This window comes from Zootoca vivipara, chromosome 2 (genome assembly GCF_965207765.1).
Source record: "Zootoca vivipara chromosome 2, rZooViv2.hap1.1, whole genome shotgun sequence".
In the NCBI taxonomy this organism is placed as follows: Eukaryota; Metazoa; Chordata; class Lepidosauria; order Squamata; family Lacertidae; genus Zootoca; species Zootoca vivipara.
In genome coordinates this window covers 81,298,439-81,311,587 of record NC_142584.1, presented here as the reverse complement: position 1 = coordinate 81,311,587, position 13,149 = coordinate 81,298,439, and the positions used below count along the sequence as shown (strand labels likewise).

Here is a 13,149-nt window from a genome sequence, read left to right as displayed (position 1 = left end):
TTTTGTGCCAAGGAAATGTCCCTGGATTAGGCCTGGGGAGAGGAGCTGGATGTTTAATCTCACTTAAAATGATGAGGAGTGGACACACTGTGCAGGAGGAAGGCAAGCAACATGACCAGATGACAGGTCTAGCAGGTCTGGGCCAAACACTTGAGAACTGCAAATTTAGATGCTTCTACAAACTGGGAGGGGAAAACATTTGAGGGCTGCCTTTTTTCTTTTCTTTTTTTTTAAGCTAAGTGTTCGAGCACGTGCTTTGCATGTAGAAGGCCCCAGGTTCAATCCCATGCATCTCCAAGTTGGGCTGGCTGGGAGAGACCTTGGTCTGAAATCCTGAACGGTTGCTGCCAGTCAATGAGACAATACTGAGCAAGATGGGCCAATGGCCGGACTCAGTCAAGCCTATGTTCCTCTGTGAAATTGTGCTTTTCTCTTCAACATGCTTAAATCTGATGCCTGATTCTTTCCTGACCACCACTCACATGCAGTTTAAAGGGAAAAGTCACAATTTAGATATACAGCACATATGTGCTCTATAAGGCAGTATGTTCTGACACTGAATACAAAACGTACTATCAGTTTTGCCTTACTTTCCTTGGGAACCTGCATCCCCTTCCAACAGAACCTTTCCAAGGCTGAAGTGTTGCATTTCGTTTTGACCATACCTCCTGGTTTGCACTTCCATGACAGTCCCGGCCACCCCTTCCACGTGCCTCCTGAATATTTCACAAAGTTATACTCACCATGCCTGCACTCCTTGCCTCCAAAGCCTACTGGGCATTCGCAGGAGAAGGAAGACCAGCCCACAGTGCAGGTGCCACTGTTCTTGCAGGGGTTGGAATCGCAGAAGGAGTGCTTGGCATGGCAACCTGGGGACATTGCAGATGGACAGCACAAGTGAAGACAAAGGATGTTACTTGGAATAGCTTCTTCTTTGGCTTCAACTCCCAACTTTCCTAAACTACGATAACAGGCCCTCAAAGTCGAACATTAACAATAGGCAGGAACATCTCCTGGTGCCATCAACTTCCTCATTCAGTCCTTCAAGCACTGCCTTTCTTCGCAATGTCTGGAAGCTGCAGCAGACACCAAGAATGGTCCTCTCCAAGTCTCACCTTTCCCTCTGGAAATGCCTTCTGGTTAGGCACAACAAATATGAAGTCCCCAAGAAATCCACAGTGGGAAAGACTGATTTGGGATGGTGACCTGAGGATACAGAGCCTTTCCCATTAGGTCAGTGGTTTGGGTCTGGCCCACGTCCTGCCCGGGCAATGAGAAAGCAGAGGTGCCCCTATTAGTATTACAATCGTAGCGTCAGCCAAATGGTCATGCACGTTCGTTAGATAAAACCAAGGGGCAATAAACATACAGGGCTGAACCTCTCTTCTTCCAGGAGTCTTGCCAGAGCTACAAAAGAGAGGGCCAGCAGCCTATGGTATAATTAAAACAATGGCCTGGTTCCCTGAACCATCAAGCCAGCTATAGCCAAGCGCTTTGCAACACTGCAATGGAAGGCAAGGGTGATATGGGAGAGGAATGAGCCATGGCTTGGGAGAGCCATCCATGATTAAGCAGCTGACATTACCTGTTGCGGTCCCATTGTTTGCAATGTAGGAAGCCAGGTCAATGCGTTTACTGTCAATGTACAGATCTCTCATGCACCCCACAAACTCCCTGTGCTCCACTGGAAAGTTCTCAGGCAGATTGGGGACCCCTCCAAGGAGCAAAGGCCCAGTGAGGTCCAGCGATCTGGAGGAAGAAAAGGCCCGTAAGTGGTATTTGCTGAGGGTCAGCTTTCCAAAAGGTTACCATTAAGCTAGAAATGGGAGTATAATGGGAAAGGGGACAAGCGTTTTGCTTCATCTACAGATCAGGGAAATGCAGAAGCCCCCCGTGCACAGGCATTTTGACATTAAATGCAGCCATACTGTTCAGGTAGTCCCACCCTCCCCGAGCCAAGCATGCAGGATTTAGGACAAGCCATTGGCAGCCAGGACTGTGGTGGGACACCAGATCTTCCACGTAACACCACAAGGAAGGAAGAAAAAAATGAAATTCATCCCACCAGCCCACACTCTATTGCTGTTAGATATTTAGCATATAGAGTCCTCTAGGGTCTTGCCATTATAACTTTGACAAATGGTATGTAATATCAACCTACCTTGCAAGGTTGCTGTAAGCATTACTGAGATGACATATAATTAGTGCTTCAAAACATGCTATATAAACTACTCAGAAGCCTAGTTTGGTATCAAGCAGTGGAAAATAAATTAATTAAATGAAGCTATCATAGTTGTCCTTACGACAGAATAGTTGCCACTCACAATTTTAATTTTTATCCCCACTTTGTATACGTGAACTGAAATGACAGGAAGACCTCTAGACCTTCACTGAATTAACCACCGCTGATTTTGTGTGTTACAAGGTTGCTAAAGGGTAGACCAATTTGTGTTAAATGGTCTTAGACATTCTGAAGAACACCATGAGAAAGGCCCGTGTAGTGGGAAATTTGGGGTTTTCTTAATGAAAGTCATTGATTAAAAAAGAAACCTTTACACTCCCACCATTTCATTCGGTTCACTGAAAAGCAAGTGTTAGCATCCAAGCGCCAATGCAAAGAAGGCTGTCACATAATTACTTGAGACCCACGACCGATTCTGACACTCACAAACAAACATCAGTTGGTAACACAATACACTAATCCCAACTAAGGAAAATCCTGAAAATGAAGCTTGACTTGTAAAAAAGTCTTCAACAGTGTTCTTTCCAAAACAGACACCCCAATATTAAGAGGCCTCTTGTTATTTGAGAAGTCATGTTCAAACATTTCTCATGTCCCATTCCCTTGCATCTATTTATCATTATATCCCGCTCTTCTTTTGAGTAGAGGCTTGCATGTAGTGTGTGTGTGTGTGTGTGTGTGTGTGTCCCATGTCCAGTATAAGGACTATCTTCTTTCCTTGCCATTCATTCCTATTTGCTTCTAACTTTCTCCATCTTTCATTATGTTTGCAATCTCCTCTTCCCCTCTCCCCCCCTTTCCTTAACCCCTATTCCATTTTTGCCCTGCTATCCTCAACTCCCCACTTTCCTCTCTCGGCCCCCTTTCTGTAGGTGACTTCTGATGCATGACTTAGTTACACAGAAACAGCCACAAGCAAAACAAAATGCGCAAAAGAAAAAGCTAATATTTCCCTTGCCTGGATCGAAGCTCAGGACTGATTTGTGCATGGGCAATGTTTTCTAGCCAGTCTGAGCCATCACACACAGGCAAGTGCAGTGGACCTGACGAGTAGGGTGTCCAGAGGATTGCCCGAGGCTCCTGCTTGCAATTGCTACAGTGTTCTAAAGGTACTGCTTTATTGTGCATTTTAATTATGGATATTAGTGTTTCTGTGGTTTGTGCAACTTAGTATTGTAAAGTCTATTTTGGCATTAGGCACCATGTGTGTATGTGTGTGTATCGGGGTAGCCAAAGTTGTGCCCTCCATATGTTCCCGGACTACAACTCCTAGCATCCCTGACCATTGACTACGGTATTTATTTATTTATTTATTTATTTATTTATTTCTATCCCACTGTTTTCTCCAAGGAGCCCAAGATGGCAAGATGGCCTCGGCTCAGTATACCTGAAGAAGTGTCTCCACCCCCATCATTCTGCCTGGACACTGAGGTCCAGTGCTGAGGGCTTTCTGGCAGTTTCTTCACTGTGAGAAGCAAAGCTACAGGGAACCAGTCAGAGGGCCTTCTCAGTAGTGGCACCCCCCCTGTGGAACGCCCTGACATTTAGAAGACATCTGAAGGCCCTGTTCAGGGAAGTTTTTAATGTGTGACATTTTAATGTATTTTAAATTTTTGTTGGAAGCTGCCCAGAGTGGCTAGGGAAACCCAGCCAGATGGGCGGGGTACAAATAAAAAAATTATTTTTATTATACATGGTTCTCACCCTCCTCAATTAATCCCCACAACAGAGCTATGAGGTAGATTAGGCTGAGAGGCAGTGGCTGGCCTGAGGTCACCCAGTGAGCTTCATGACCGAGTAGGGATTTGAACCCTGGTCTCCCAGGGCCTAGTCCGACACTCTTACCATTACACCACACTGGCTGGTGTGGTGTTATGCTGGCTGGTTGGGGTGGAAGTGAGTTGGAGTCCAACTACAAATGGATGGTCACAGGTTAGCCATTCTTCCTAGACAGGGTACAGAGCTGAATAATAAAAACTGCAGCTGCCTCTGTAGCGGTGGGGTGGGGTGGGGAGGAAGGCAAAAGCCCAGAGAGAAACAATGGCACAGAGCAATCTGTATGGATAACTGTGAGACTCCCGCTTACACTGCAGTAGGGTGTGGCTTATAGGAAAGCACGTGATTATGTTCCAAGCTTCTCCTTCCCAACTTCCACTTGAGCATGAACTGGAAAGGGACCTTTGACTGCAATGTGGGGGGTAAGGAAAGGTGTTTCTACTTAGTTCTTTGAAGAGTGGGCAGCACATTTCTGGTCTAGCTGCAAGTGGGAAACACTCACTTTTTGGAACTGGACTGCACCCCCTCTGCCGCACAGGAGTAGTTCCCAATCTCGTTGCCAAACTGCAGTGCCACAGATGCATCACATTTGTCCACCATCAGAATGGCCACTTTTTCTTTGGAAGGTCCCTGCACAGAGCCCAGGGAGCTGATCTTGGGCTGAAATGATAAAGCAAGGACTAAGCGGGCATCATCCAAACAAACAAAAAAGCCACATTGCCTTCTTCTCAATTCACTAATGTCCCAATGAAACATCCAGGCAAAAAGGCAAGTCTGAATGCAAGAAGAGGGTGGGCGGGGAGCAGAATCCCTGCAGATAGAAAACTAGCAAGGGACAAAGAACATCAGATGCTTATTTAATGTAACCCTCCCGATGCATTTCTGCAGAAAATCCTTCCTTTGAAGCAAGGGTTAGCATTAGAGGGGAAATTTGCTGCAAAGCAAAGACTATTTTCAGAACAGAGGATTTTCCTTTCAAGACTGCAACAAGGGCTAATTTCCCTCTCTGGAAGGAAAGAGTTCAACTACCTCTCCATTCCTGGTCTGATCCCATTAATTATCAACACTACACCCCTGCTAGTGCAATTCACTTTTTTTTTTTAAAAAAAGCCAGCGTATTTGATGTGAAGAAGTAGTTTGCTGGGTGGGGCAGCAGTTAGCCAGGTTAAAAAAAAAAGTACAAGGAACAAAATGAGGCCAGAGAGAAAAATCTGATAGAATGAATCTGTATCATATTTCCGCTTAAAATCCATGGCACATGGAAAAGAACTGCAGGGGAAGACAGAACCAGGATAACAAAATAATCACAATGACAGAAAGCCAAAGATGCTAGCACCTACCTTGTTGTAATAGTGAAGCTGCACCGTATGCCATTGCCCATCACTCACACCTCCCGGCACATAGGGAGCAACAATGGTGCTTGACTCTCCTGCAAGGAGAGACATCATAAACTGTCAGCCAGGCAGACTTTAGGCCAAACTAGACAATATGTAAAATGTGTGATTTTTTTTTTAAAAAAATGTCCCTTTTTCTTCTTTAAAAATGGCAGACATAGGGAACCAAACAGGAGCAGGACCACGGCACAGGGGGGCATGCTAATTCTTCTCCGCTGTGCTGCAGACCCACTGAGAAGGGTTAAACCGCACCCCAGTTGTCACTGCCATGCCCTGCAATCCTGATCCTGCTTGGGAGCCTCCTACAGCTGTTACTTTTGAAGGAAAAGGGCACATTTGGCCCTTTGACAAACCCTAAGGAAACACTGCTAATGTGTGGTAGGCAGTATCACTCTTCCAAACATATCAAGATAAGAGAGTCTCGCTTTGGCCCATATAATCACTGACAGTTCATCACATGTAGGCATGTATGTAAAAGCACAACTTGTGGAAGACAGCATGATAACACATGTGCTGTGCATATGCAGAAAGACAGAGAGGGAGAGAAGTTGCTTTGAAACATACAGTAGCATTAATTTAGTATTTCTAGATACGCTTTCTAAGAAATGAATAAGGCACTACAATGTTAGGAAGAAGGCATGCACCCTTCAAAGCGATTCAGTCAAATGGTTCCAAGTATATTGGCAAGGGAACATAGGAAAGGCAGCTGCTTTGGAGCTAATCTTTGCCTGGCCCTTCCAAACATCAGCTCCCCATGTTGAACAGAACCTGTTACAGCCAAATCCTGTCTAGGATATGTAACAACTTGGTAGTGTCTTTTTGAAGAGGATTAAATTTGAGGAAGAGGAGGTGATTGGTAGCTTTTAAAAAGGCAACAGAGAGAACCAACCCCCTAAAAATGTGTGGTTCCCGCCTTCATTCTTTGTATTTTTGGTCATTTATTAAATAGGCTGATTGTCTAATTTAATTGGTTATGGGATTTTAGGATTGAAAGGTGGAATGTAAATAATATAAATACATGCATGCACATAAACATGCATGCACTCCTAAGCAAAGCTGAGGAATCCAGTATCACAGTGTTGATCTGAATTTTCCCCCTGCAGCTAAGCAAGCAAACAAGCTGAAGCTCTTGGGTTCCTATTTGTGGCTGTGGTCAGCCATTGCACCCCGGCCATCGACTCAGATACATTAAGAGTCCCGGAAATAACAGCCCTTTCGGTAACTATATTTAAGGCACTTGACATCTGAACATTGCCTTTGAAGTTGAGCAGCCCACAAAAGGCTATATATCTTCCGATGGAAACTGATGTATAACGGACATGGTTTTGGGTGGGTGGTCTTGTTGTGTCATATAACAGGATGCCTTTTAAACCACAGCTTAAAACAGAACATGGCTTCCCACTGACGCAGCTCCATCATTTATCCCAACATGAAAAGCATGCTTAACTAGTCCTCTGAGACACAATCTAATTTGACTGTTTGTGACCTTCAGACCCAACATGATACGACGACGTACAAATACATATTATACAGGCACGTGAACACAAACATTGCTGCGCATACAAATATGTTCCCTTGCAATCTACACCATTTTATACTCCCCCCCCCAACTTCATGCCTGCTCACACCCTTTACCTATGTATAAATAGTACCCTTGTGATTCCCCATTAACACTCTTTATTTATAATAACTTATTAAATTTCTATACTGCCCTTCATCTGAAGTTCAAAGGGCAGTTTACAACAATATGTACCATAATAACGAACAAAAAATTATACATGCCCCCAGTTTAAAAGGCCATAGATTGTTTAATTAGCCAAAGGCCTGAGAGAAGGGAAATGTTTTTGCCTAACACCTAAAGATATATTGTGAAGGTGCCAGGTGAACGTCCTTGGGGGAGCTTTTGCACTCAACCCTTTTGCCCTGTGCAAAGCATAACCCAGCATTCCTCTTCAGTCTCAGGGGTTACAAACGCACCACCATTGATTGCAAACACAGTGCAACACAGAAACCCAGCCCACCGGCTTATCCTGTTCTACCAATGCATTCAATGCCTCAACACAGATTCACAAAGAATCACACTTTCAGGTACAGACCCTGAAGACACAAGGCACACACCAGGAGTTCAAACCTGAATGCTTTCCTAAAGCCCCGTGCTCCTCTGCAGGGCTGCTAATATGATCTTCTGAGCCAGGTACATTGTTTGTGTTTAGTCCTCACCCCCAACCCATCCTGTGTTAGTCCTTTTGAGCCCTGGAACCCACTTGCTCCCCACAACAGTTTCACTTGCACCTCCTTTCTGCAGTCCTGCATTGCTGATTCTGCTTTCTCTCCAATAAAGCTCTTTCCACCCCACCCTATTCTATCATGAACATGTTTTGCAGTACCAGGAGTCCCAAAAAACCACAGACATCGGCCATCACTCTTCTGTTGATAAGAGAATGGAGCCTGTGTCCCTTGGAGCTGGTAGAGCAGAAAGCAGGGAGGCCAACAGTAGGTGGCGCCAGACCCAATGTCAGGCAGAGCCAACTCATTCTGGTTTCGTCCTCTTCCTCCTCCCTGCTGAGCTCTACAAAGGAGGCACCCCCTGTTGTAAGAAAGTAGGTAAGTAGGTACTGCAGACCCATCTGCATCACCTACCTGTGGAGTACTTCAGCTGGACCTGCCCATCCACAATCTCTACAGCCAAGAAGTCATGCTTCTCATTTAGACGTCCGTTGTAGATTAGGAGGCCACTGCGCTCTAAGGTGGCAAATCTAAACAAAACAATACAGTGATAAAGCAGAGAAAGAATAATCATTTCTGTGAGTTCTTAATGAGCTAGCCTGGGCCTGAGATGAATTATGACATTCCCTGGGGCAATATTTCATCAGGTACAGTTGGCTGAAGAGAATGTTGCTATTGCAGAATGATTAAGATTAAGATTCAACCATCAAGAAAAAAGGAGGGTTGGTGTCTTTCTTTTTCTGCCTTAAATGGCAGGCCAACATCCAACAAGTGAGAGCTAACACTGCATCCCATATCTGGTAAAGCTGCACTTGTTTAATTTCTATTGTATTGTGTTTTTTAATTGCTGCAACCCACCATGGGACCTTATGGTGAAGGGTGGGTACGACAGATTAAGATTATGATATGATATGATAAGATAACAGCCATTCTGCAAGGAGAAAAAAAGGGGTTGGCAATTCTAATAATAATTCTAATAATGCGGGATGTGGATGGCACTGTGGTCTAAACCACTGAGCCTAGGGCTTGCCAATCGGAAGGTCGACGGTTTGAATCCCTGCGACAGGGTGAGCTCCCATTGCTCGGTCCCAGCTCCTGCCAACCTAGCAGTTCAAAAGCATGTCAAAGTGCAAGTAGATAAATACAGTAGGTAAGGGAAGGTAAACAGTGTTTCCGTGTGCTGCTCTGGTTTTGCCAGAAGCGGCTTAATCATGCTGGCCACATGACCTGGAAAAACTGTCTGTGGACAAGAGTCGGCTCCCTTGGCCAGTAAAGCGAGATGAGCACCACAACCCCAGAGTCGTTCGTGACTGGACTTAACTGTCAAGGGTCGTTTACCTTTACCTTAATTCTAATAAACTTCTTTTCTTCCAGCTAGATTTTTAAAAGCCACATTTGAAGAGTAGACACTCAGCTAGAGCTCATATCTCAGCCCAATCTAGTATGAAGGAGAAACCCAGAAAGGTCAGGCAAATGCATTTTGGAGAGCAGAATGGAAAATGATTATCATCAGCTGGAGCTGAAAGATGGCTATTCTGTTAACTGACATAACAAGGCTCCAGCTCAAATAACTTACGAGAGGGAGAGGGTCAGGTGGAACCTCTGGCGAAGTCCTCGGAACATGATGAAAGATTTTGGGGGGAAGGAACGTGTAGACACTTCACAGTAAGGCTTTTCGAAGCCCCCAGGTGGGCACTGACATTGAAAGCCGCCATCGGCAGAATTGGTGCAGGTGCCTCCGTTCCTACATACGCCAGGGACGCAGCGTCCTGCCCGGCTATCCACCTCACAATTATCACCTGTTGGGGGGGGGGAACAGAAGAAAATAGATCAAGGGGCTTCTGGGAGTGGAAGAGGAAAAGGCTGAGAGTTCCTGGCATTGAACAGGGTGGAGTAATATATAGATTGCTAAGACAAGGCACCTAATATGTCTGCATACTGTCAATCATGTTTGTGGTGCTCCAGAAAAGCCAACCAGGTGCAACAGCTTCCAGCCTGATAAGCCTCTTCCTCCTGATTATACCGTATGTAAAACTTCATGCATCAAAGCATTCTAGTTTAGGAAGCCATGCTTTGGAGATCAAAACCCTGCCCACTGCCATATACACCACGGAGAACCATGACATCTCCTTCAGACTCCAGCTTTATCTCAAGGACCTCAGCTCCACCACCCTGAAAGCTATTGGTTGCTCCACACGGCCAAGGAGAAACTTATGCTGAACTCCCAGCGAATATCTCCTGTGAACTAATTTGAAAAGGTCTATTAGATTAGCTCCTTTACACACAAGGCAAACATTTACTCGTCTTAGAATTGGTGTCTTCCAGTCACTCGAAGAAAGAGATTGTGTGAAGTTCCTGATGGGCTGGCCATGACAGCAGATCCCTCAGTCGAGTCTTCCTTACCAGGAACAAAATCCTTATATATAGTTCCACCGTAAGGCAGGGTGACCATTTCTCATTTTCAGAAATGAGAATAATACCTGTACATTTTGTCTCATATTTCAGGTTCTACAAGTGCTAAAAGCTTGCTTAAAAAATAAAAAAAGCTGGTAATTATGGTTCATACAGGAGAGGGTGAACTCCCTCCCTCCTGTGGACACCCATGTATGGTTCTCCTCACAAAAGCACATTAAACTCAGCTGAGGAATTTCCCTCAGGTTTATAAACATATCACAAACCCTTACTCTTGTCAAACCAGCCACATAGGCCTACTCTCCTGAAGCTTCAGCAGGCCTCATTTCCAGGGATATGCGTGAAAACAGCTTGGGATGGGGACTAGCAATTCCCTCACCATTTCATGCATTAAAAAGATTTGTTTTCTAACACGAGTATCGCCAGAGCCATCACCAGGGGACTCATAATTAGCTGATAAGAGCATGAAACACCAAGGTCATCCATCCAGATAGAAATGTTCAGTGGGGAGCATTTTGTAAGAGCTAGTATGACAATGTGCATATATTAGCAATTTCCACTCGCAGGCAGGGTACACGGGGCTGCCACCATCACCATGCTTGTTGACTACTGAGGAGGCAGCAAGAAGCCTATTGCTCTAGTTTAAAGCAGGCCAGGTAGCAGCCCTAGGGGAAACGGACGGCATCTATCTCTTTCAAAAGAATTGCCACAGTTGCTGGACGGGCACCATGAGGAGCTCCCGGCAGTGGTTAGCAACAGCAAATATCTCTGCTCATTACAGCTGCCAAGCCGGGGCAGTTTTCAACACAACTGGAATCTGCGTCCCTAAATGTGGCTTCTGGAAGATCTCTCCTGTTTGTATTGTTGTGTCCCCAAAGAGCCACTTGGTGTCGCCATCTACCATTTGGTGCCTTGGGGAACCCGAAGCAGAGCATGCACCATCCTTCCGACAAGCTGAACTGACAAGCTGAACTCTTCGCTGTCGTCACCAATACTGGGCCTGTCAGGTTTGCTGCTATAGTTTCCCCTTGGCTGAACAGGAATGCAGAGTGTTGGGAAAGGGGAGTTCTCTTTGCCAGTGTGTCACAGATGGGGTGTTGGCTACTCCCGAGTAAGCACTCCACACATCCTCTGGATTTTCATAGTTTTATTGTGCATGCTATATACAGTGGTGAGATGTCTCAAATCATGTCTGCTCTGCATGGGGCAGAAGCCCACAATGGCGTCTCGTGGGCTCTGACCCCCCTTTTAAGACTCCAAACGCCCCTCCTCCTTGCTCTATGGGTCCTCCGTGGTCCCAAACCAGGCTCCTGAGGTGCCGTTCTCTCTCCTCCCTCCTTTCCAGCCCCTGCTGAAGCTAGCTCCTCCCCTGCTTCCCTGCTACCAACCTGGAGCTGAGCCACCAGGACTCTGCAGAGCCCTGGACCCGTCTTAACCCTTCCTGTTCCTGATTTGAACTCCCAGACTTGCTGCTGCTCTCCCATCTGGTGGAAGTAAGCAGAGTGGGCTGCTCTCTGCAAGCCCTCTCTCTTACATCCACCCCCCCTCCAGGCTCCCCCCCCCTTTCTGAGGCCTGGTTTGCCTGGTCTGATGTCTGTAAAGAGGGCTGGAAGCCTGACAGGTCTTCCTCCTCTGTAGTGTGTGTAAAATCCTGTTCCCCGTCGGTGCTGGGTGGCTGGTCCGTGTAGTTCCTTCCGTTGTCATCCTCCTCCTCCCTCTGGAAAATTGCTTCCGATTCCCGGAGGGCTCCTTGGGTCTGCGTCTCCCCTGCTCCCCACCTGGGATCGCCCTCCCCCTCTGTGTTCCCTGTGCTACTGACGTGTGGTGGTTTGGGTCTGTGGGAGAAAGGAGCGTGCAGTTCCAGTGTGCGGTCCTCCCCTTGCATGGTGTGCGTGGTTGCCTCCGCGTTTTGGGAAGCAGGAGTGCCCTGCCTGGCCATCAGACATTTTAACCCCCCCTCCCCCCACCGGGAGCCCGGGCTCGCTGTGGCACTGTAGACCTCCTCCTCTTCCTTTCTTTCTGGACCCTCTTGGCTGCCTTCTCCCTCCACCCTTCTATCTAGTGTCTTTTGTGTGATTTCCTCCCCCTCCCTCCTGATCTGGCATCCAGGCTTGTGTCTGTGCCTGCCTGCTCTCGCCATTCCTTCCTCTGGGGGCAGTGTTCCACCCAGTGGCTGGGTGCATTGTAAAGGCATCTCCCGCCTTTCTCTTCCCTCTGTTTTCCCGCGTCAGCGTTTGAAAGTACCCGCGCGCGGGCTTTGTCCCTCTGCATCACATCTGGCTGGAGGGGGCTGTGCTGTGCTGCAGCTGCCTCCCCGGGACTGTATGGGAACTTGTGGCCGCTGCCTTTCCCCTCCGTCTGTCCCCTCTGCCCGGACTCGCCTCTCAGCCTCCTGCACTTCCACGCCACCATGCCTCTCAGTCTTAGAGCCAGCTTGTGCTGAGGGTCGCCCTACAAAGTGCTGGCCCGTCCCGAGTGTCCTCTCTGCTTGTCCAGCCTCCGCTCCTCTGGCTTGGCTGTGTTCCGAGCTGCTCGGTTCACTAAGCTTGGCTTCCCCTGTGCCCGGGTGCCTACCTGGTGCTTGAGCCGTTCCATAGTTGCAGGGTGCTGGCAACTCATGCCAATCCTCCCTCGGCATCTCTCTCTTCTGCTTTAGATGCTGCCAACTTCATGCCGGCTGCTACATTTGCAGCCCTCTTCCCTCGGGGTAGCCATCAAGAGATTGTGGGCTTGCTGTCACAGATGGGGTGTTGGCTACTCCCGAGTAAGCACTCCACACATCCTCTGGATTTTCATAGTTTTATTGTGCATGCTATATACAGTGGTGAGATGTCTCAAATCATGTCTGCTCTGCATGGGGCAGAAGCCCACAATGGCGTCTCGTGGGCTCTGACCCCCCTTTTAAGACTCCAAACGCCCCTCCTCCTTGCTCTATGGGTCCTCCGTGGTCCCAAACCAGGCTCCTGAGGTGCCGTTCTCTCTCCTCCCTCCTTTCCAGCCCCTGCTGAAGCTAGCTCCTCCCCTGCTTCCCTGCTACCAACCTGGAGCTGAGCCACCAGGACTCTGCAGAGCCCTGGACCCGTCTTAACCCTTCCTGTT

General features: G+C 47.3%; 1 protein-coding gene across 1 annotated transcript in view; it reads right to left on the bottom strand.

The window, feature by feature from the left end:
- CELSR3 (cadherin EGF LAG seven-pass G-type receptor 3) overlaps positions 1-13,149 on the bottom strand; it is an 86,692-nt gene that overhangs the window by 31,474 nt on the left and 42,069 nt on the right. Inside the window, exons 3-8 of the mRNA XM_088662324.1 lie at positions 9,215-9,437; positions 8,053-8,168; positions 5,359-5,447; positions 4,521-4,678; positions 1,586-1,749; positions 744-869 (exon numbers count right to left, since the gene is read on the bottom strand). Coding sequence (XP_088518450.1) covers positions 744-869; positions 1,586-1,749; positions 4,521-4,678; positions 5,359-5,447; positions 8,053-8,168; positions 9,215-9,437 — 876 coding nt within the window. The remainder of the gene's footprint in view (positions 1-743; positions 870-1,585; positions 1,750-4,520; positions 4,679-5,358; positions 5,448-8,052; positions 8,169-9,214; positions 9,438-13,149) is intronic.